At 36.1% G+C, this 24,913-nt stretch overlaps 2 protein-coding genes across 14 annotated transcripts in view; one reads left to right on the top strand and one right to left on the bottom strand.

Annotated features, from left to right (window-relative positions):
* Nucleotides 1-5,406, top strand: part of Srpk2 (SRSF protein kinase 2) — a 215,953-nt gene extending 210,547 nt beyond the window's left edge. For all 9 annotated transcript variants that reach the window (XM_058585503.1, XM_058585504.1, XM_046464178.2 and 6 more), the window contains one exon: nucleotides 3,759-5,406. In XM_058585503.1, coding sequence (XP_058441486.1) covers nucleotides 3,759-3,943 — 185 coding nt within the window. In that variant the 3' untranslated portion in view covers nucleotides 3,944-5,406. The remainder of the gene's footprint in view (nucleotides 1-3,758) is intronic.
* A 2,285-nt stretch (nucleotides 5,407-7,691) lies between these two features.
* The window catches only part of Kmt2e (lysine methyltransferase 2E (inactive)), a 91,713-nt gene continuing 74,491 nt past the window's right edge, over nucleotides 7,692-24,913 (bottom strand). For 3 of the 5 annotated variants that reach the window (XM_046464173.2, XM_046464171.2, XM_046464172.2), the window contains 12 exons: nucleotides 19,209-19,373; nucleotides 18,453-18,761; nucleotides 15,587-15,841; nucleotides 15,312-15,456; nucleotides 14,546-14,796; nucleotides 14,142-14,198; nucleotides 13,431-13,994; nucleotides 12,153-12,436; nucleotides 11,296-11,384; nucleotides 11,060-11,185; nucleotides 10,798-10,895; nucleotides 7,692-9,967 (listed from right to left, as the gene is read on the bottom strand). In XM_046464173.2, the coding sequence (XP_046320129.1) occupies nucleotides 8,459-9,967; nucleotides 10,798-10,895; nucleotides 11,060-11,185; nucleotides 11,296-11,384; nucleotides 12,153-12,436; nucleotides 13,431-13,994; nucleotides 14,142-14,198; nucleotides 14,546-14,796; nucleotides 15,312-15,456; nucleotides 15,587-15,841; nucleotides 18,453-18,761; nucleotides 19,209-19,373 (3,852 nt within the window). In that variant the 3' untranslated portion in view covers nucleotides 7,692-8,458. The remainder of the gene's footprint in view (nucleotides 9,968-10,797; nucleotides 10,896-11,059; nucleotides 11,186-11,295; nucleotides 11,385-12,152; nucleotides 12,437-13,430; nucleotides 13,995-14,141; nucleotides 14,199-14,545; nucleotides 14,797-15,311; nucleotides 15,457-15,586; nucleotides 15,842-18,452; nucleotides 18,762-19,208; nucleotides 19,374-24,913) is intronic. The other 2 variants (XM_046464175.2, XM_046464176.2) reach the window with 2 other exon arrangements.

Here is a 24,913-nt window from a genome sequence, read left to right as displayed (position 1 = left end):
TAAGTTGCTGGGGCTGGCCTCAAACTTGTGATCCTTCTGCCTCAGCCTCCTGAATTTCTGGGATTACAGGTTTGTTCCTCTGTGCCCAGCTGATGCTCAGTATTTTAAGAAGCAAAGGCTGAGTGTATAACGTAGTGACAAAGTGCTTGCCTACCATACGTGTGTTTAATCATAGGTGTACCTATATTTAATCCTTGGTACCACAAAAAAGGAGGAGGAAAAAAAAAAAAAAAAACTAGAAACCTGGATTTAAAAAGTAAAAGTCATCACAATTAAGCATCTAATTATCTCCAGATTTGTTTCAGTGACATCTTTGTATATATTCTTAAGAAAAAAATAAGGTAGAAATTCTTTTTCTAAATTTTTATTATACTTTTACTAATTTATTTTTATGTGGTGCTGAGGATAGAATCCAGTGCCTCACATTTGCTAGGCAAGCGCTCCACCCCTGAGCAAAAACTCCAGCCCAAGGTAAAAATTCTTTAATTTGCTAGGGAGCTGATTGGACAGTGGGGAGAAAATAGGAACCTCATCCATGACTGATATGATAGCATTTCTTCGTATTATATCAAACATAACGATTTGTACATATACTCATAAGGTATCTATATTATCCATGTTTGTTAATTTTAGAAACAGTCCTGTGTTCTCTTAGGTTAGTACTCCTGTATGTTCAGTGCCTGTAGGAGTTTAGGATTTTTTTTTTTTTTTTTTTTTTGAGTATTGCATACTTTGCTGTTTTAAGTCATGTTTTTGTATACAGTTTATTATATGAGATTACCTAGCCAAAAGTATGTTAGCTATTTTAGGCTACTCTTAGCATATTTATTTTTTTTGGGGGGGGGGGGACGGACAGGAGATTGAAGCAAGGGGTGCTTTGCTGATCTACCTCCCCCACACTTTTGTTTTTTATTTTTTGAGAAAGCGTCTCACTAAGTTGCTGAGACTGGCCTCAAACTTGTAATCCTTCTGCCTTAGCTACTCAAGTTGCTGGGATTACAGGTTGCTGGGATTACAGTTGTGCACCACCATGCTTAGCTGCTTTGAAAATATACATCAGTTTTTAGTGTGGCTAGTTATGTGATTAAATACTTTTTCATAGCCTATGTTCCCAGCACTGATATTGTGTACTGTGCAGTTGTTAAGGAATCTGTAGAGATACAACTTATCTTTTCATGGAAGATTGTATAGTCGATCCTTTGTATCCATGGATTCCATATCATATTTCAACCAACCACACATCAGAAATATATTTTAGAATAGCTGTGTCTCTACTCAACACATATAGACCTTTGTTCTTGTTATTATCCACTAAACAATATAACAACTGCAATAGAACATTTACATTGTATTAGGTGTATTCTAGAGATGATTTACAGTATACTGGAGAATGTGTAATATATATTGGTTAATGCAAATACTTTTTCTTCTCAGTGGTGTTTGTGTTGGGGAGGTGTTCTGCAACCAGTCCCTGTGGATACACAGAGATGATTATGCTTAGTTTGATATCCATTGAAGGATTTTAGTTTAGAAACTGGCACCCTCAAAAATAGGTTCTTTTCCTATTCTGAGCAGAATGTTTCTCAGCATTTGTATTCACCTACAAACTTGTGGAGTATGTGTTCCAAGACAGGATAACAATGTCAAGAAAGTTCTCTCCCCTTCCAGAGAACTTGTTTTTGCATGTCATGTGTGAGCTGTCTTAGTTTTCTTTAGTATTTTCTGATGGGATCAATAGTCACTCTAAGATAGTCACATTACTGAAAATAGGAAGATTCAGGGAAACAACCTGACAACTAAGAAAACTGGCATTTTGGTTCATTTGCTTTCCATGTTCCTGGGTATTTAAAAATCAGTCTTGTGATTATCTGAAGAACATAGTTTTGAGCATGTTCTGTTACTACCTACATTGTCCCATATGATTTCCCCCTGTGTTATTTTTCAAGTGGATTTACCTTGGTGTTTTTTAAACACCATTCTCCCATTATTGAGCATTTGTGACTTTACAATTTTGTGGAGCATATTTGGGGGCAAAAGGTATGCTAGGATTTTATCTCCTTAAGTTGGATTCCTAGAACTGGATTTTCTGGGTTAGAGGGATAAAAACCTTTAGTGATTCCTCAGACTTTTTTCTTAGAGACTGTTTCCTTCACAAGCAACCCCTTCCACCACTGAAATTACAGGTCTTCCTCATTAAACATAGACCTGACCTCCAGTTTAGAAGCAATGCTTAACTCATTCCCAGGGCTCACGTTGGAACCAAAATATTATTTGGCACCTCACTCTCTTCAATAAGAAACCCTCTTGAAAGTTTCCTTATACCAAATTCTGTGTCTAACATGATCACAAATCAGTAGACAAACCAGTCCAAAAGAGAGTGCAGCCAAAAGGAAGAGCCACTGGGAGGTAGGATTTAGGTGATTTCTGCTTTTGTTTTTTGTAATGTTCTTTTATTTTTGTTATGCTTTTAAAGGGGGGAGGGTGTTTCTAAATTGACTTGGATAAGTGGATAAAACAAAACAGCCCAGGCCTCCTGAGAAGACTTTCATGAGCGTAGTAGTGACTCTCTGTGGATATACATGAGAAGAATTTACCTTGTAGGTTAGACTACAGCAGGTGAAAGGAAAGAGAAGACTCAGCCCTTGCCTGAGGTGCTGGGTGCTTGAATCCCTCTGTCTGCCCCACTGAGACCTGGCTGTGTGGCTGCAGGTCCTGTGGCTGGCTCTGGGGCGTGGGCATGGCATGGTGCGGTACTTCCTCTGTCTGCAGGAGCTGCTCAGGGGCCCACTCTGAGGGGCACCCAGGAGGCCTCTATATGGGCAGGGGTGGGGTGTCCTGTGAAAATTTTGAACAAAGAAAATGAATTATTCATAATGCAGTTTACCCTGACCTTTTGGCAGTTTGATTTAAAAATAACTTTTTTTTTCCTATTACGAAAAAGACCATTTACTAGCTTGTTAGTCATCTGTTAGATCAGTCAGAGTCGCTTGCAGCCCAGCTTTTTTGAGTAGCACTTTTTCTATTACTGCTAACACATTTTGACAATTATAGGTTAAAGTTTATGAAGAGATGTCCTTGGACTCAGATTTTATAACAAATGAACTGTTTGGTTTAGTCTCCAAAGCTGTGTTGCCCATTCCAATAGCCACTAGCCGTGTGTGGCTGGTCAAATTTAGACGAATTAAAATGTTATTTCTTCATTGCACTAGTCACATTTCATATGTCTATTAGCCACATGTGGCCAGGGGCTTTCAAATTGGATAGCACAGATAAAAAATACATCTCTACCATCACAAAAAGTTCTCTTTGTGCTATTCTACAAGAAAAGACTCCTTTTTCTTTGCATGATAACATGAAGAGATAATTGTGCAAGGACTTCAAATGGTGTACATCTACAGCTTTTTCTAGGCAAGCTTGCAAATTACCAAAGATCCCAACTTGGAGGAAAGTGGCTTTGTCAGCCTTTGGAAATGAAAACATTCTGAGCATTATCAGTGTACCTATTTAACCTAGAACTGAGGTGAATGACCTATTAATTAATCCTTATTTACATCCACCAGACTTATTTGGAATATGACATGGTCACAGTGATAATTGCTTAGGGTGGGAAACCTAGCGTTCCTTGTTGTTGCCATAAAGTGTGGAGCAGGTAGGTTGTCTGCTTCAATGAAAAGAACCCGGATGAACCAACTATGGGAAATGCAAATTTGGAGCTTTCTTGATATTGGTGTGGTTTTTTTCCTTCTTCCTCCCTGCAGGAGAACTGCGGCACATCACCAAGCTGAAGCCCTGGAGCCTCTTTGATGTACTTGTAGAAAAGTATGGCTGGCCCCATGAAGATGCTGCACAGTTTACAGATTTCCTGATCCCGATGTTAGAAATGGTTCCTGAAAAACGAGCCTCAGCTGGCGAATGCCTTCGACATCCTTGGTTGAATTCTTAGCAAATTCTACAAATATAGCATTCTGAGCTAGCAAATGTTTTCCAGTACATTGGACCTAAACGGTGACTCTCATTCTTTAACAGGATTACAAGTGAGCTGGCTTCATCCTCAGACCTTTATTTTGCTTTGAGGTACTGTTGTTTGACATTTTGCTTTTTGTGCACTGTGATCCTAGGGAAGGGTAGTCTTTGTCTTCAGCTAAGTAGTTTACTGACCATTTTCTTCTGGAAACAATAACATGTCTCTAAGCATTGTTTCTCGTGTTGTGTGACATTCAAATGTCATTTTTTTGAACGAAAAATACTTTCCCCTTTGTGTTTTGGCAGGTTTTGTAACTATTTATGAAGAAATATTTTAGCTGAGTACTATATAATTTACAATCTTAAGAAATTATCAAGTTGGAACCAAGAAATAGCAAGGAAATGTACAATTTTATCTTCTGGCAAAGGGACATCATTCCTGTATTATAGTGTATGTAAATGCACCCTTGTAAATGTTACTTTCCATTAAGTATGGGATGGGGACTCAATTTTTCAGAAAAGCTACCAAGTCCTTAGTGCTTTGTAGCCCAAGTTGCATGTAGCAGACTCACTGCTTCAAGGAGTTGTGCAAATTTTTCATTCCATAGCAGTCCATTTACATTAGATTTTTAAATAAAATGGCTCTGGGTAACAAGATGTGTCATTTCCTATATGGCACTTTAAAAGAAGAAAAGACATGCTTCTCATTCTAAAATATACCTTATAATTGGGCAGTTCCATTTGTATTTTTGCATATTTTTTAAAGTACTTTAAAAGAAAAAAAGCAATTTCTCTTTGAAAATGTGATAGCCTGGTACCACGTTGTGTTGCCTCCTCCAAACACTGCAAGTTAAATACATGAAATTGGACAAGAGAAACATATTCAGTGTGTGGAATGAAAAAATATATATATTTTTTGGAAAAGCATGATCGTGTTTGTCTAAACACAAGGTATGGTATATACAGTTTGCAGTGCAGTGGGAAGAATACTTTTCACAGCTCAAAGGTAACAATGATCACGTTCATTCCATAGGCAGCTTTATGTGTGGCTACAACAGCTTATACTAGCTTTTTCTTTGTCTTTCCATGAATGAGAAAATGATTTTCCCTTTGCAGGTTGCACACAGTTTTTGTTTATGCATTTCCTTAAAATTAATTGTAGAATCCAGGACACAAAATCCATTAGTAGGCAATACAATTTTAGAATGTTAATATATAGAGGTATATTTAGCCTCTTTTAGATGTCAGTGAAATGAATGTCTTTTATTTTAAATTTTACATTCATTAAGGTGCCTCTTTTTTCTTGACTTTGTCCATTAACATTTATTCATATGCCTTTGCAATAACTAGATTGTGAAAAGCTAACAAGTGTTGTAACAATAATCCATTGTTTGAGGTGCTTGCAGTTGTCTTAAAAATTAAAGTGTTTGGTTTTTTTCCAGACATTGCCTTGGTCATTGCCCTATATTTGAAGTGACAGGATCAACAAACATTTGCTTTCAGTGTCTTCCAAACTAAAAAGAATACCAACATTCCTGCTGCAGCATATGTAGTTGTAGAACATGCATTAAAGCTTATTATAAGGAAATCATTTATTTTTTGAGGGCAGAAAGTATTTAGGAAAGATGATAACAGTATAGATTCATTACCTTCAACTTGTCATCTTTTTTATCCATGTTTCATCAAAAACATACTAACTGCATTTTAAACTTCTCAAATTTTCCTTAACAGCATTCACTCTGAGGGAACAAGAGATACAATCCTCTTAGGAACTGGCATTATATCTTATGTTGCTGTGAGGTAGAATGAACCATTCATTGACGAGATCTTCATGCTAAATTTTTCTAGTGAGGCTATAGGTTTCCATGTAGATTCTATGACCATTGATGCTATTATGCATGAATTGCACCGGAAACATTTTTATAGGAGCCACAGAGTACATATGTGTCCTCTGGGTAAGAATTTTCAAGGTTAGAGTATACTTCAGTGAAATTTGTCTAATGCAGTTTTAGTTCATGTTAGGAAGGAAACTAATTTTAAGGTGGTATCCTTATGATAACATAGCCTAAATACTAACTTGTTTTCTATGTAGAAGCAGTTGTTCTAGAAGGAATTACATTTGTTTTAGGAACTATATGGTTTTAACAGATTCTTGGTGGCTTGTTGATAAAGAATGCATACAAGGCAAAGGAGAACCACTAGTGGTTCTAAATATTGTAGCACTAGTGGTGCTAAATATTGTAGCCTGCTTAGTGAACTTCATTGAATATCCTGTCTATCTTTTTTCCTGTGGTCATGTGAAGTCTTCATGGAAAGTTGCAAGCAGTGGATCACATAGGTGATTATAGCCAGTTCAGAACCTGGCTGTCTGCACATTGGCCAACAGTACTGCTCAAGGGCCAAGAACAAATGGATATTAAGAACTTCAAAGGGGCATATACTTTTAGGTGAAAACTGATGTACTACTTGCTTCTTCCTGTACTTGGACCATACATAACTTATTAATGGGATGAAGTATGGGAACTTTCCATGGGCATAGAGAAACTGTTTATTTCTGTAGATTATTTCCTAAAATTTCATATTTTTTTCTCTTTTTTAAAATGAAAGTTTGGTGTACAGGACAATGTTTGAAGAATGTATGTGTCCATCAAAGAGTCAAAGAATTTATTTACTGTTTCACGGTTTTACACAGAAGCTTATGTATATATTAGTTTTGTAGTAGGCCAAAGTAGGAATTAAAAATGCTTTAGGTGGGGGCCTTCTAAAGAGATGAATATTGATATTTCACATGCCAGTTAACTTTGCTGTGTTTGAAACTATCAAGAGGGACAGATGATGTAAACTCATTTCTTCTCAAATTTTTTTTTAGTCATTAACATAAGCAGCATTTTGTTTGAAGATCAATGATGGCAAAGTTGACCTTTTTCTTAAAGCTCATTAGGATTGAATTCTAGATAAGCTGTATTGATGCACCATCGTTAGCTAATTTTCAAAAGGAAATGGAAATTAAAATCATAAAACATGACTTAAATTACTACCAAATCTCATTCATTTTTTAAGTCTATTTACTTTTTTTCTCCTAATGCACAAAATATGTATAGTATACAGTGCCCAAATTATGTCAAAGTATTTGGATGATGAAAAATATGTTGATAAAAATAGTGTCATTGCTATTGTATACACTTAATTAGTGTATACCTAAGAGGTAGAAGGCAAAGGCTGGGAATTTTTATTTTCAAAATTGAACTAGCATTTTATATTTAGGCAATAAAAAATTCACTTGAGAGGCCATTTATTTTTCTTAAATAATGCCACTTCCCTTTAGTTTTGTATACCCAAGCCAAATTAAAGACACTTGTTTCACTTATCAATATTTCAGTCGTGTTCTAAAATGTGCAAATTACATATTGCTGTTTTTTAGGCAGACTAATTTTTTTTTTTTAATAATTTGTAAATTGCAGTCTGTAACTCTTTATCGGGTGTAATGCGGTAGTGGTCTGGATTCATTGTGATGTCACATACTTAAGTAGAGTTACACAGCGTGTCTATTTAATTTCCTATGATTCTTGCTCCTGCAAAAATGGCAAGTAGAAACCATGATGGGAACAACCTGTTACTCCCTCTAGCTCTCCTCCTGAGGGTAGTAGTCACTAAAGAAAATTTAAGTTTCTTTACAAATTATATTTGAAAGCAGACCCCCATCTTAGAAGTTGTACAGGACAATCTGGTAAAACTGACATAATTGTGATTTATTAACATGAATTAAAATGCCCAACCAGTGCTTCAATGTGACAGGATATTTAAAAATAAAAAAGAAATGAAAGGTCATATACTGTACTACTTTCACAAAGATCACACAGTTTTGCAAAAGACTTGTCATATGTACAATGCTATATATCAAATGAAAAAAGCTGTAAGCAATTATATACGCAAAAGAAATGCAGTATTTACAGTTTGTCAGGAGACATTAGAAATCATCTATACATTAAATTACATTCTGCTTGCAAATAACTGATAAAACAAAATGAGCCATGTCCACACCAAACTATAAAAATCTGTATTGCATTTTATACCTAAGTTGCACTCACAGAACTGCTGACCAAAAAAAAAAAAAAAAATCTTCATAGTGCCATTACTTAGCTGTGTACTTAATGCATATGTAGAAAATAATATAGAAAACATTCACTAAATGAATTTAACTGCAACAATAAAATTTAAAGATCATGTAGCATCAAATCTATTGCCAGAAAACAGCTGGAATGTTCACTTGTAAAATAAAGATACCTAATACTGGCTTAGCACATTTTTTTTTTTTTTTAAAGAATTTTAAAAAGCAAAAATGGGAAAAATACAATGAAAGAGCACTGGTTTTTGTTTTTTTGTTTTTTTTTATACAAAGTTTCATGTACAAGCTTTAAAAAGTACCTTAATAGGTACATATGAAATATACAGTTTATCTTACAGAACATTTTAAAAAATGTTTTTGGAGTCCATTTTAATGCCACCCTGAACCATGGTAATTGTTCTGAAACGTTGGTGGCACCTGTGCTCTGTGAATTGGAATCTGTCCAGGCACTGGCGATGCCTGCTGAGGTCCTTGCACCCCATGTGGCAGGGCCACAGAGCCAGGATGAGGACAGAACCCTGAAGCAGTAGGTGTTGGAATACTGTTTGGTCCTTGGGGCTGGAGATGAGGACCTGCAACAGGTAATGGACAATGTGGCCCTGTTCCAGAAGGCTGGTGTTGGGGTCCCGGTCCCAAAGTGGTATGATGTGTAGCTTGTGAGGGATACGGTGGTACAGCTGGATGAGCACTTGAAGGAAAAAGTGGAGGTCCTTGATGAGGTGGGTGGTGTAAAGCTTGGCCTGATGTCGTATGATGCCCAGAAGCCAAAACACTGGACGGAGGAGGGGGAGGAGGAGGCGGGGGTGCTGAATTTACAACATGCTGGTGTTGTGCTTGTAGACCTTGGAGTCCTGTGGAAGGATGGGGTGGTGGATGGTGATGAGGGGCAGGACCAGGGGGTGGAGGGGGTGGTGGTAAATGGTGTCCAGCAGTTTGAGAATGCATATGTGACCCAGGGGTGACAGCATGAACTGCCCCTACTACATGTGCTACAGAGTGTTGCTGATGGGAATTCGGCTGTTGTACAAGGTGTGGTCCTGGAGCAGGTGGTGGAGGAGGAGGGGGTGGGACGACTGCAGCAGAAGTTTGATGGTGAATGGTGGGGTTCTGAGAGGACAAAAAATGCCCTGGAGTAACATGGTGTCCTGGAACTGATTGCTGGCTTGTGGTGCCAGGAAGTGCTTGATTTGGTCCTGATGTAAACACAGTTTGTTGGGCAAGACTACCTTTGAGCTGATTATAATTCTGAAAGTTTGCAGGGGGCTGCTGGTTTTGATAATAAGACGAAGAAGGAGGCGGAGGGGGTGGGGGTGGGGGTGCCGTGCTGTTCACACTCTGTTGGTTAAACTGACTGTATGTTGCTGAAGATTGTCCTGAGGGTGTCTGTGTAAATAATGCTCCAGAAGTTGCCTGCTGAGTATTGGCTTGAAGGTTCTGTGCTGCTGGATAAAAATTTCTCTGAGGCTCTCGCTGAGGGGTTCCAACTTGAGGTGACTGTGAATGATGAGGCCTGTAGGGAGATCCTAACTGCTGTGCAGGAGGCTTTGGTGAGAGATAACCATGCTGTACAGGTGTGTGAGGCGTAGATGGCTTAGGAGGGTTTTCTATGTGGGGTGATGGAGGACAGTGCAACTTCGTTGGTGCAGAAGGCAGCTTTTGTGAAAGTTGCTCAGATGAACTGCGAACATGTGGCTGAGGAGGATGGTTCTTTGAAAGTGCTTGGGTGTTATTTGATAGCTGTTTTTGTTGGAGCTCTGTTTTTAGGTGAACACTGTTCTCAGCTTCTGATACAATAACTGTTGTCTCCCAATGGGGGTCTGGTTTTGTGAGTATTTTCCCATGTGGTTGAGCAGGAATTACAGGTCCCGGTGAACCAGGCTATGAAGAGAAAACAAATAAACTTGATATATTACATAAACTTAAGAAACATTTTATGAACCTTGAGTTTTATTCTTGTTGGTTTAATATGTTAAATTTTAAAGCGGGGAAGGAAATGTAGGGTTGAGAAGTCAACAATAGAGGCTTGAGATGTTGCAAGGCCAGTTTCTGTGAGTAGTTTCAACAAATTCCGGTGAGTGTATATAGTGAATTTTACTGAAGACAAGTTGAGGAAATTAGTCTGCGTTTTTCAGTAAGGAGAAAGACCCATTTTGGAGTCTTAAAGTAACACTCTTCAGGATTAAGTTCCATAACTGAATACTCTATCCAGGGCATAAATTGGTTTGGGTAAATAAACTTGCTTTCTTGGACCGTTTTGATTTTTAATACCTTTTCATTTTCCTTGTAAACTGTTCACACGTAAATAATCCAAAAGATCTTTTTGTTGTTAAAATATCTTCTGTTCCCAGTGATTTACCTGACACATCAGATTATCATTCCTCTACATGAATTTTCACCTGACCTTTTGTTTTTAGAGAATTGACTAGGTATGTATTTCAAGAAGTTATGAGTTTCCTAGATACCACTAGAATAGAGGTGAACTTTTTTAAAAAACGTAAGTTTTAAAAGTTTGCCTAGAAAACTTGAGTGTTTGATCCAAATTGTCTGTCAATCTCAGTGACAGACCAAATAAAATATTAAACACAACTGAGTACGTTCAGAAGGAAGAATCCAGAAATCATAAACTGAATCTTAATGCAGTAGGAAAAAAACTGCCTGCATATTACCATCAACTTTTCTGAATGGCCATGTTCAAAGTCTATTATTACCTTGCTCATTTTTGAAGGGCTTTTACAAGTGTTTTGAGAAGTATCTGGGGATGGACATTCATTTGTAGTTGTGGGTTCTGGATTTTCAGAGTCAGGGTCTGTAAAACAAAAGAAACTATGGTAAATGTAACATTACACGATAAATACTGCCTTTTATTGACACCACAAAACGATGTACCTTCTATTAATCAAAGCAACTTTTTTTCTGATTCAAAAAGGTGTTTAAAACAATATAGCCATGATAGGTCATCTGCTTACTGACCTTCCATGAGTTCACTGAAAGAAGGGGCTAGGCCTTTAGCTTGCAACTGGGAAATGTGATTTGAATGAGATGAAGGTGAAGACTGAACATGACTCGGTGAACATGAGACACAAGGTGATTCTCCCCCTAGAGATGAAGCAGAGCAGTAACCAAAAAGAATATTAGAGCTTACAAAGAACAAGGGTGCAGGGTGACTAGCTGTCTCCACTTTTCGGTGAAAGAACAAGCTTACTTACCACTGTCTTTATCTTTTCGGTGATCACTAAGAAGTAAAGCTCTCTGGTAACTCCTTTCTCTCACTTGTTCTACTGAAGTGGAGGCAGTCCTTTAAAATAAAATTAGTTCATCCTTAATTCAAAGAAGCTACTGCCAGCTAGATTATTCTTTGTCCCATGAAGGTCCACATGTCCTCTCAGTTCAAGGATTTTGCTCTATTGGGAAAATACTTCGGTGTTAAAGCTTTGAAAATAGCTAATCTTCTCTTATTTTGCTAACTGCTCCCAAAACTGAGACTTATTTGAATAACTAAGACTTAATTCTTTTTGCCTCCACCAATTTGTTGGTGAAAAGAAGAAGGGGGAAACTTTAATGTAGGAATATTCGGAAAGTCACTTTAGGTTACCAAAGGTACCAAAATATGCTTCAACCAAAAAAAAAAAAAAAAAAAACAAACAACCACAACAACAACAAAAAAAACGCCTTACACACTTTCAGGATTTGGAAAGGAACAAGAAGCAGAGTAACTGTGTCCTCTTGGCCACTTTGCCAAGACCTCACCTTAAAAACAGCTGCTGCTAACACTCCTACCAAAGAAAACTCTAACCCTGTTTTTCTTTCAAGGTAATGGCAGGGGTTTTAAAGAAATGGCATGATGTTGACTGTGACAAAAATTCTTTCAAGAGGAAAATTTGAATGAAAAATGTGGATAAATAAAGGAATGATTACAATACACCTTTAACAACTCCGGCAAATAAACAAACAGCTAGTTTAAAACACTATCAGGGATGTTTCAAGTCACCATCCACTTAGCCTTGGGAGAACCACAGCAGGAATCTTTTTCTTGCCAGAGTAGCATATTTCAAAACAGGCTTACCACTGAACTTCAGGTTCATTCTTCTCACTGGCAGCTTCTTTAGCAGGACAGTTATTGCTGGTTTCTTCAGAAGTAGCATTATAAACTGCAGCTGGTGTTGGTAAAGGCAGGCTAGCTGTGTTTTCTGCCTGTTCTCCGGTTTCATTACTTTGGACACACCCATCACTATTGTTGCTCAGGTTTCCACTTGCATGAAGTGATATACTAACCAGAGGAAAGTTTTCTGTCTTAGAGCCACTTTTCCTAGCTTCACGTTGTCTCTTACGGTATTCTAATAGAGAAACCTTAAAGCAAGAAAGAAAAGGCAGATCTTTTATTCTTGTCTTTCATACCAGAATCAATTCATTCTTTTTTCTAAAGAAAATTATTTTTATTTATATTAAGAAAATTACATAAAATAATTAACTATCAAATGCCCACTATATATTAGGCATTGTACTTAGATGATTCATATACATTATCTCATTTAATCCTCACAACAATCCTATGAAATAGGTATATTATCATCCCCATTTTACAGATGAGGAAATTGAGTAACTCACTCACTCAAGGTCACACAGCTGGTGAGTGTTGGAGCCGGGATTCGAACCTAGGTCTTACTTGAAAGCCCGTGCTCTTTCCACTATACTACATTGCTTCCCACAAAGTTGCCAACTGGACTCTGTTATAAAAATTAAAAGCACACATCACTAAAATTCTTTGACTTGTAAAGCAATAAGCCTATTAACAAATTAAATAAGTGCTGTATGTAGTTTCTCCCATTCCTCTGAAATAAGGCATTCTAAATCGTCTCAACATGTCTGCCAATGAAATAATGGTGGTAAATCATGGAACTTACGTATCACAGTATAATATTATTAGTATCATACTTTACAAAATACTTATGTCCATGGTGTAAATAGTATTGGTATTATGGGATGCTGAAAGGAACATGTATTCAATTACAAGGATGCTTGCTTAATATAAGGTTAAAAAGAATATCTTTTGAATGAGGGGGGTTACTTCTAAGTTACTCATATATTGAGGTTTCTCTCAAACCCATATATCTTAACAAAGACAATTCATAGCACTAGAATTTTTCCTTTTTCTGTAAACATTTTCTGATCAAGTGAATATTTACAAAGTGTTTTAAAATGTACAGATAATCTGGGGAGAAATGTACACATAAAAATTTTAACTCAAATAACTGAATTAGGAATGCCTTACAAAATACATCTATCAATTACCCTCAATACTAAGAAACATTATGAAAGGACTATAAATCGTTAAATTTGTAACCTTTTTCTTTTGTGGTGGATTCTGGGGTGTGCAACTCCCGTCGATCAAATTGTCATTAACGGTCCGTCCAAAACCAGAGACAAGCCCATCTTCGGAAGTACAAAACAGAGCTGTTTCCATAAACATGCCTCTAGTATCATCCTGCATCAGGCACTTTGACTCACTTATTCGGAAGCCTCCTCCAACCTCCAATTGGTGTGAGGGTGTCAAGTCCCTCAGGTTGGAGTTCACTGAGAAGTTAACTCCTGTTCTGTCAGGACTCTTTACCCAGGAAGAATATATTGTGCCCCGTCCAGAGTGACTCGAATCCAGTTGGCTGTTAGGCTCAGTCCTGTCATGTGCAGGTGTTTCCATTGTTTTATGTAAAGCGCTTGACTCAACTGCATCCAGTCCCAGTTGAAGGTCTGACACAGGTTCCTTTTCTCCAGGGCACTGCCTGTTGACTTCAGTCCTACTCCTAGGGCTGGTATAACCAATGGTCTTTATTTCTTGCAGACCCAACTCAGTTAAACTGGAATTTCTAAAAGGCCCCAAAGTTAAGATGGTTGAAGATCTCTCATATCCCTGTTTACAGAATTAAAAAAAAAAAAAAGTCATATAATGATATTGAGACTGTTTACTTCAAAATCTACCAGTAATTTAGGCAAAACAATGATATTACCCAAACAATCAGCAACATTTTTTTTTTTTTTTTTTTTAGTAACAGCTCACCTCTTGGCTGTAAGTGCGTCTCTTTATTTCCGGAGAACTTTCTGGGGAAGAAATATTCTATATAAAAGGAATAATGGGAATTGAAAATTAAAATACATGAACTAAATATATGGTGTTTTTATAATGAAAACTTAAAATTAGAAACATTTTGGTTTTAGACTTTATTATTTTATTTCCATTCCTCAAGATATTTGCTTTCAGGTCAATTTGATATATTTAGTCTACTGTATATATTAAGAGGAAAGTTAAACATTGAATAAAAATGTTTAAATTCATATGAATATATGTTCCCAAATTTTATTTTATATTCTCAGCACACTAATTGTTAGAGGGAATGTGGGCCAAGTTCTTAATGAAACTCAAAAACCAAGAGTTGAAAATTTTTTTTCATTGAAATTTCTCACCTCAAAATGCATGGTATTTCCTGGTGTACCAGGAGTTACTGGAGTAACTGGTGAATATATAGGTTTATAACCATTTCTACAAGTTTCATCATCTGATTTTATCCGTGGAGGAGTGGCGAATGATGGGTCCATAGGAGTAATATCCGTATGAGTTGGTGTAGCATATGGTGAAGGAGTAGGTGTGGAGGTTTCTGAGTAAACAGAATTTAGCAACTGATAAAGTCTTCGTTTTTTTAGTGGTGTAGTTAAATCTGTTGGTGAGATAGTAATCTGTTAGAATTACTATAAGTATTCTATTACATTCTGGGAAAGATAAAATCTCATCAATAGTTAGTATGATGACTTTCACCACAAAACTAAACGTTTTTAAAAAAAAAAAAAAAAACAAATATGAAATATTCCCCACACCCAAATAAGTGAATTTCACTATTAGCAAGCATTGTCCTGCTGTCCTATAAGTACTAATAGGTTTTTCTAAGAGTCTTTTTGAATCTGTTTGAAATCACCCAGCCCCAAAGCCAAAACAAAGCCATTAGAAATTCAACTGTAACCCAAACATACACCATATTACACAGCAAGGTTTTTGTATCTATCTTCCTCTAAAAGGCTAGAAGAACAGAAATGAGAAAGGAGAACAGAAATGAGAAAGTTTATCAGAATGTGTTTCTCTGCTAAAGTACACAACAGTAAAGAGACTATGCCTGTTAGAAAGATGTATATCCTGACACATTTCTCATGTTAAAACAATACTAAAAAGAAATTCTACCTGGAAGGGAACAGCTATCATTTAATAGTAGTGGACTTTTATTTTCACCATTGACTGTAGGACTTCTGGATCTTTCTTGAAAGGGTGAATTAAATCTGTGTAAAATTGCTGAATTTTCTTCTTCTAGAGCTTGTTTCAACCATCGCTGAATAAAATGGAGAGTAAAATGTGAATAGGATTTGTTACCTGTTCATATAGCCTATAAATGCAGAGCCAATTCCAAAATGAATAACATTTGGCTCATTCTAGATTTTTATATTGAAAGAAAAGTTTACCTTTTTGCACGAGCCAGAAATGTTTTCAGTAGGTTCTTTCCTTCTCCTTTTTTCTGAAAGGAATGGTGAAGTAAATCTAATATAATGCTTAGGAGTAGAGTATACATGGGGACTATAAGTGAGGCCTGGTAAAGAATTGAGCTGTGTAGCTAACACTTCTGGATCTGTAGTTATACGCAGAGGCCTTTCTGAAAGGCTGTCTGAAGGCTTTCCTGTCTTCTCATTCTTCTCACTTAACCATTCATTGACCAAGTGCTAGAGAAAAGGAAAATTGGGGTCACTATATATTTAATTGCACAGATTCTCCCATAGAATATTCTAAGGCAAAGTAGAAACTGATACATACATGCAATGACCAAAAATCAGTGTATCATTCTACATTTCATTTTATTCTTGAAATGTTTTACACAATTTTTTTGTGTGGTGCTGGAGATTGAACGCAGGGCATCTATCTGTATGTTCTACCACTGAGCTACCTGTAACACGGTTTTTTAATACTGTAAAATTTAGGAGACATCAGTACCACCAACACTTAAGTTTAAGGTTTGTTGCTGCCTTTATGATATGCTTAAAATGTTAAGTAGCATTTTTCTACCCAAGGCGCTCCTCACAGTCTCCTAGAGATGAGGTCAGTTTATGTACTCAAAAACAAAACTCTTAGTAGTACTAAGAGATAAATTGAGGTTGCATCCATGGGCACTTTAGTGCTTAGCTACATCTTCAGCCCTTTTTATTTTGAGACAGGGTCTAAGTTGCCAGGCTGGCCTCCAAACTTTGAATCCTCCTGCCTCAGTCTCCTGAGTAGCTGGGATTATATGTGTGTGTTACTACCCCTGGCTTACCTAGTCCTTTTCTTAATTCTTGGTAATTTCTTTTTTTGCTTTCTGGGTATTCATGTTTATTTGGTTATCAAAATCCTTTGAATTTCATATTACAAATGTAGATTATAGAAAAAGCATGTATGCATATATACATTTACTCATACAATTATATAAACATACAGAAATATGCACATTTAAAAAAAAAATCTGTCATACATCTACAGTACCAGCAAATCAGAAGGCTAAGACCAGAGGACCACAAGTTCAAGGCCAACCGCAGCAATTTAGCATGGCCCTAAGCAACTCAATGGGACCCTGTCTTAAAAAGAGCTGGGGATGCCAGGTGCGCCAGCACATGCCTATAATCCCAAAGGCTGGGGATGTAGCTTAGTGCCCCTGAGTTCAATCCTGGGTACCCCCTTGCCCCTGAAAAAAGGGGTGGGGATGTGGCTCAGTGGTAATGTGCCCCTGGGTTCAATCCCTAGTACATAGCTCCTATCTTTCAGAAGTATCCCTCTTTTTTGTGTGTGTATATAGCTCCCTTTGTATGACAAACAACAGAACATAGTGTTAAAACATGAAGTCTAGAACCAGACTGCTAGGGAATGATCCTGTCTTTGCCACTTATACTGTGACTGTGAGCAAGTTATGTAACTTTTCCACATTTCAAGATGTGTCTGTAAAAAAAAAAGGGTCATAACAGAACTTAGCTCTACAAAAGTGTTGTGACAACTAAATGAGTTTTTAAGAAACACATATAAAGCTCTCAGAATGCTATGTGGCAAAGAATTATGTATTAAGTTGAAGAAGGTATTTATGGGGAGGCATAATTTGGCACTGTTTGACAGCTTTTTGAAGAGAAACATACAGGATTTAGAAGCTTACATTTCACACCAGAGAGAGACAGTAACTTCTGCTCTTAGACCAGAACAATTTAGTCATTTATTAATTAAAAGGCAGGGTTTATGTCATTTATAGTCTAGAAGGTAGTTTCACGTGTTTTAAATCCCGAGTTTTTTTTTTCCTATTACAAATAAGTTGAAATTATTTTTTGTCCTTCCAAGGTGGGCAAAAGTAACACTATTAAAGATAAGATTGGCTTACTGACTTAGGTAGGTGTGCAATAAGGAAAGCACTGACTCTGAATCAGAAACACCTGTACTTTGATCTCAAACCTTTGACTCTCTGGCAAGCAAATTAACATCTGTTATTGAAGTATAATCCCTGGTTCACAATAGAATAAACTTTTCTTCATTTAGCAGCCTGCCTGCAAACTCTACTGAATTATATAAAAACAAAACTAAATAAATGAAGTTTCAAAATATTTGGTGAAAGGAGGATGTATTTATGATCTATTCCCTCCCCAAAGAGCCTAAAAAATGACCACTTTGGTACCAGTGTTTTGTCCTTTAATCTCGGTGGGATAAAACAGCAGCTTCATTAAAGCTGTTCTGTTACATTTTTAGCTGAAAAGCCCAGGTTGGTTTAATTTAGTGATTAGTTTCCAAATAATTACTTTGTTAACTCTGACAGTGCATTTCCAAAGATTTTTATTAATAATTTGATATAAAACTACTTTCTTACTAAATTCACATTCTTACTACATTCTATTGAAATCAATAATTTCATCACATTTATTTCTTGTAATCTAAGCAATGGAATTTATAAAAAATACCATAAAAGATAGGGACTGGGGATGTAGCTCAGTGGTAGACTACTTGCTTACCAAATAGCCCTGGATTCAGTCCCCAGCACCAGGTAGGGCTGTACTGTAACACATCTAAAACTAGTTAGAGAAATATAAATTTTGTACATAGGGCAACGTAAAAGTCTTGATATAGTTTATCATCTTTACAATAATACAAACATAGTATTTGATTTTATACTTCATTTTTCATTCTTACTCAAAAATATCTGCATAAAAATGATGCTGCCTCTTGTGCAGTTCATTATGAGATAGTTATAGACTGATTTCTAAACACCAATATAACCATTTAATAGCATAAGACACTTGGAAAACTTCTTAAATTCATTAAGAGTCATACCTTCTTTGTTTTGGGGTACTTTGTAGGACATTTATTAAGTGCTGGGACTTCAGTTTCAGTAATTATTTCTGCTACTGCAGTTTCAGTTTCTGGTTCTATGGCAAGTACAGTGTTTTCGATATCATTTTGTTGTGATGTAACTTCTATATCAGGAGAAGATGGTTGGATATCTGAACACATGCTGACAGTTCTGTGTCTCCGACGCTGCTGTCCAATGTGAGTCCTACTTCGAGAAAAACTTTTTCTCTGTTTTGTTCTATTCACTTTGGCAGGGGTTGGCTTGTTAGCAGTTTCTTCCTTTACTTGTTCCTAATTCAAAATACAATACAATGGAATTTTATGTTTATAGATACTTCAGAAGCTAACTTGACAAAATTTATGAATTCACATAATAAATTCACATAATTAAAAATGTTATTACTCAAAAACAAAGTAGTATAGTGTTAAATTCCAAGTCTTAAGTTTCCCATCGGATCTAAAAACTGCACAATTAAAAATTTATTACAGATTTAACTCAATTGTGTATGTAAATTTGTTGGTTTGTATACCCAGGGGTACTCTGCTACTAAGCCACACTCCCTGTCCTTTTATTTTGAGACAGGGTCTCACTAAATTGCTAAGGCTGACCTTAAACTTGAGCTCCTCCTGCCTCAGCCTCCCAAGTCACTGGGATTATACGCCTGTGCCACCATGCCCAAATGCAAATTTTATTTGAAATAGTTTAAATGGAAACATAAAACTAAACGTGAATAATACCTGAATAACTTCAGCATCACTGACAAGCTGTGCATCTTTACATTCAGTTTTAACTTCAGTTTTGGCTGTGCTGATCCGTTCCAAAGCTTGTTCTCGTCTTTTCTCTCTCTTTTCAAGTCTGGCAAAAGCTTGCAAAATTGCTTCCATTTTCCTTTCTTCTCTAGTCTACAAGATTTCAATTTTATTAGTCATTGCTCTGAAGTAAATATTCTAAAGTCCAGATCAGATGTACAGGCAAATTACAAAATTTTTTACTATGATACTGTTAGCAAACCAAGTCTGTTGTTATTAGATATGGGGGAAAAACAATTTATATTTATTCAAAATCTAAAAATCCCAAACATCATCTCAGTAAGCCTTATTATTACAAATGTATTTCATGAAAAGAACACTTGATTGAGTGCTAATGATAAGGATAAAACAAACAAAACAAAAAGCCTCAAAATGACCATGCTTTACACTAACTTGAAAAAAAAATTTAAATACAGAAGCCAACCTTTAAAAAAATTCAAAATTCCTAATGAAATGGTATGTGAAAAAGCAAAATTACTATGCACTTAAGATATCAGTCAATATATTTTTGCTATGTTTTAGCAGGATGTTGTGGGGGTACATTTTAGTAAACATCTCCATGATTCTAAGCAAGTTAGTTAACCTTTCTGAGGCTATAAAATGTGGATAATAATACTTACACTTCACTGGATTATTATTTAGTTCAAACTGAAAATGTGAGGTTTTTAACCAGTACTTAGAAATTGATAGGCGTTCCATAAATATTTTTATTTCTACTTTAGCCCTCTTGCCCTCCATTTTAACTCTTATAAGGCATTCCTCTACCTTCTGCTCTTCCTTTCTTAAACTGACACTTCAAGACAGGGACTGAGGGAACAGCAAGAGTTCCTTTGAGCATCAGTTCTCTTTGGATAGAGAACATTAAAACCAAGACCCAGAGCCTTGACCAGAGGGCCTGGCAAATGCTTCAGCTCTCAACCAGAACCAGGAAGCACGTCCATCAACTGTCCAGTTCTCCAAATGAAAGAACCAGGTCCTGAGGCTCAGATCCATTTGTCTTTCCTCCTTCATTGTCATCGATGTGGGGAAGAAAGAAAGAAAGATCAGAAACTCAAGATCTGGCTGCCAAAGTCTTGTCAATATTGGCGCTTCAGTAATCAGCAGAGATTCAAGCATTAAGACACCTACACTCTGAAAATTACTGCTTTTTCTGTGTTTTTTCTTTTTTGTTACACTTAGTAAGAAAACGAAAGTAGAATGTGTCAAACAAACCATCTGAGGATACTTTTACAGCGAATAGCCATACTGCAAATGTGACAAAATATTTTGTCCTCAACTTTTTTTTTTCTACAGGCAAGGAAATGGTCCAAAGAGGTAAGATTATTTGTTTATGGATAAATTTCTGCAACTCTCCATCTCATTAGCTCTTCTGGTCCAGGGTGGTAATCAAACACTTAAAAAACTATACAGGCAAAAGATGATTAATTTATTAGGTAATGGGGAATTCAACCCAGGGGTGCTTAACCACTGAGCCACATCCCCAGCCCTTTTTATTTTTTGAGATAGGGTCTCACTAAGTTGCTTAGAGCCTTGCTAAATTACTGGCCTTGAACTTGCAATCATCCTACCTCAGCCTCCCAAGTGGCTGGGATTACAGGCCACCACCATGCTTCAGCTCAAAAGATGACATTATGTGCTCATTGGGACTGCAAGTTTTAAAGCCAAATTCTTGCCTGATGGAATTAATTTCATGTTTCTGGTCCTTTTAATTAACTTACCTAACCTCGTTTTATATGGCTTTCTATAAAAATGCTGACTCTGTATATCAGGGCTTTTCCAAAACTCTAAATAGCTTCCACTTGTTGAACTGGAGGTTAATTACTATGGTTTCCTCTCTCAAAAATTTTTTAATATGTGCAAAAAGTATATTTTCCTAGAAAAAGAAACTTGTCTTAGCAAATATTATATTTGTCAAACAAAAAAATTATCAAAAGGGAGGCACCAAAGAAGATACTTTTTTTTCTTTTTTGTTGTACTGAGGATTGAACCCAGAGGCACTCTGCCACTGAGCTTCCCCAGCCCTTTTTTAATTTTTGAGATAGGATCTTGCTAAGTTGCCCAGTCAGGCTTTAAAGTTGTGGTCTTGCTTTACCCTTCTCAGGAAGTGAATAGATGAATAACATGTATCATCATACCTGGCATAATATTTTCTATATTCTGATTCTGGATCTTCTAAAATAGTTATGAATTTACACTATGGTTCTTTGACTTAGTTCAACATTCCCCTATAAGAGTGAGGGTCGGGGATGAACTTACGTAAAGAAAATTGACCCAAACTTGTTCAAATAAATATGCAATTTCCATTTATACAGGTACAACTATTTGATCATTAAAGCAAAATCCCTGAGAGATGGTTTAATCTTTTAGAGCTGGAACAGGATCTTTAAAAATGTAGTATTGTACTACAGAAGAAACCAAAATCCCTCTAGATTAAGTGACCCTGTCAAAGGTGGGACCTTTGCATAATTATTATGCAACTTTCCTAGCTTCTAATTTAACTTTTTTTTTCCAATTAACAACCACTAACATACTATGTAATGTAAAACAAAATACAGCATAAGTTTTCCTGCATTATAACAATTGCTGTGTGTGTAGAAATAAAGCTGAAAACACTAAACATTTCTTAATAACATTAACCTAGCTTTATCTTAAAATATACAAATATTGGGAGTGTAAACATGACTGGTTTTCTACATTGATAAAATTATTAGTACATGGATCTACTTTTAAATTCCTTAAGGTTCATATGTCATTTATCATTGCATCTAATATATTCTTTGACATAAAATTGGGTATACTTTAAAATAACTGGAAATTTGTCACCCATTTAAAAATCTGATTGAAAAATAACTTATAAATAAAGCTGAGGTAGTTATAGGTGACTATAGATACTAATACTAGTCAACTGCCCATAGCTCCTAAAACCTGTGATAGATACAGTTCAGATTATATTAACCACATAGGGTTACTACTGTGATGCTATATTCTGTAACCATAATTCATTTCAAGCCATGGGAACTGATAGATCCTGAAACAGAATTAGATAGGGTTACTTTTGAAAAAAGAGGTGAGGGGTTACTTTCAGGAAACTGCTAACTTTTGACATATTGTTAATGCCAAGTGTTAGGTGTTACTGCTTGAAGTACATGGAATCTCCCATATGTTTCATCTAATCATGGTTTTTATTCATAATAGTAAATACGAGTATTATAATTTCTTATAAACAGAACAAAAAAGTCTGCTTCATAATATCCCTATTAGTTGAGGTGTGGGTATTAGGAATTTTTATTTCAATTATATTCACATTGGAGTTAAAATGGAATGTAATTAATTTTTGTAACAGACATAATTTTTTTTTAGACATTGATGAACCTTTATTCATGTATTTGTGTATGGTGCTGAGAATTGAACCTCACACATGCCAGCCAAGTGCTCCACCACTGAGCCACAACCCCAGCCCATGACATATAATTCTTAATCTGAGTTTCCTGCTCAGTAGATAGGGAATGCTTAAAGTCCACATGACTCAAGACTATATAATAAAAAATAAAAATTAAAATGTACAGTATAGCAACTAAAAAAATTAACTTTACTGAATAAAGTATTATAATTAAACACTTGTGAATGCTATTAAGTAGCCTTAGAGGGTAATTTGCTGGTTAGTTGGGTCTAAGAACTAAGGAAAAATAAAAAAGGAAGAAAGCCACCTAGGAACTCCTGATTGTTTTCTGAACTGCTACTAGGAGGAAGTGGCTTTTCTTTAAAATAAAAAATTAAAACAGATGCTGGGCACTGAAAATAGTTCTCTGGGTTGGTGGCATCCAGAATGTAGGGTATGAGACCTGACCCTAGAGAAACTGCCTGGTGGAGTCTTCACAGTGGCTAGAAAGCAGTCTTCCCATACCTCTGGTTTTGCTTTACTTAGTTTTTAGTATCCTTGGTCCAAAGTGAAATGGAAAATTTCAAAATAAACAAGTTTTAAGTTAAAATAAAAATGGAAAAAAAAAAAAAAAAGCTTTTCAAAGAAATGGAAAGACAGAGCCCACCTACCAAATTAACCTACTATGTAGTATTAAAATGAGACTCCTTACTCAGAAAAAAACTCCCTACTTTCAAACAGCAACTGAGAGACTATGGCTTGTGTGGTATCTCCATTTGTTCTATCATGTGACAATTTACACTTGGTGCTGTTTCCTCTTTTGACAGTCATGATTAGTCCCACCCCATCCTCCATGAAAGCTTCTCCAGAGCAGTAACCTTGTCATTTTTGCTCAGCTAGTACCTTAAATGGCACTTGGTGTATATAGCAGTCAATTCACATTTTTATTAAACCACTAAGAAATGGGCATGTATATTCTATGTGCCACTTATGTGAAAACATAACTGGAAGCATTCAAAGGATTTTGAGAATCAAATTTATTATAAAGCAGCTAAAGCAAAACACCCTCATTTTGTTTGTACAGAATACCTATAAAACAAATTGGTCCTCTCTTACTATTCAGTACCATGATATTTATTACTCATCTTGAGAAATACAATTCCTAATTGCTATGATGAGAGAAACTTAGAAAATTATTAATCAACATCACTTTATGCATGCTCTAAGAAGAAAACAGTGATTTAGATGATACGCACCACAGTCCTATCATGAGATGACTTTTCTTGCAACAAATTACCTTCCTCTTACTTTGTTTTACAAAGGCATTAGTAGTAAGAGCATAGATTCTGAATAACAGTGTTTTCCCTGGGTGTGTGTGTGTGTGTGTGTGTGAGAGAGAGAGAGAGAGAGAGAATAAAAATCTGTGGGATGTCAGGTATCACCCACAAAAAATTCCAAGAGTATACAAGGAGAGTTTTGGAAAATACTATATATACTGGGAATCTTAAAGGTTAGAGATAAAGGTTTACTAAACCCAACTAGCTAAAAGCACTCTTTAACAAATGAGACTTTTATGGAATACTTTCTCCAGTGAAGGACAAGAGCTGAGAAAATTGTGGGGAATCCCGGACAAATCTTACAGGGCATCACCTAGGCTATAAGCTTCATGTAATTCACATTCATGAACCTATCTCTCCGTAAATGGCTGTCATGAACTTTTAGTTGGCCCATTTACTGAACATCTATTTTTTAAAAAGCTAGGTACTTTTCCCTGTCTAGGAGTCAGGGCTATGACAATGAATAAAAGTACAAACTCTTTCCCTTGGAGTACACATGTTCTAGTGAAATACAATTAAATCTAGATGATCCTAGCTATATGATTATCCTTTAATAGTCTTACACTATTTCTCAAATTTCTGTCCTTTTAATGTGAAGACCACCCTGAATCAACTTCCATGAACTCCAGTTTAGGCAATCTCATTATAATAATCAAGTACTATCAAGACTGTACTCCAAAATATATTAAGAAGGTGCTTACAGAAAATTATTTCAGAAATATGTTTTATTGATATAATTAGAAATGAGGAAAAGCATCTTTGTTGTTTAAATTTTTCAAAAGGTTTGCCACTTTAAAAATGATTGCTTGTTGAATTAAAGGCATGTTTTCCTTCCCCTTTTACCTGCTCTCTCCATCTAATTATGGCCCCCTAATCCTACCTTAACATGTACCAAAAAGAGAGCCTACTCTGTAGTA

Source organism: Marmota monax, unplaced genomic scaffold (assembly GCF_021218885.2).
Source record: "Marmota monax isolate L192 unplaced genomic scaffold, Marmota_monax_Labrador192_F-V1.1 WCK01_AAM20220418_F8-fsc00065, whole genome shotgun sequence".
In the NCBI taxonomy this organism is placed as follows: domain Eukaryota; kingdom Metazoa; phylum Chordata; class Mammalia; order Rodentia; family Sciuridae; genus Marmota; species Marmota monax.
The sequence above is the reverse complement of the archived record's forward strand: the minus strand, read 5'-3'. Positions and strand labels throughout refer to the sequence as shown.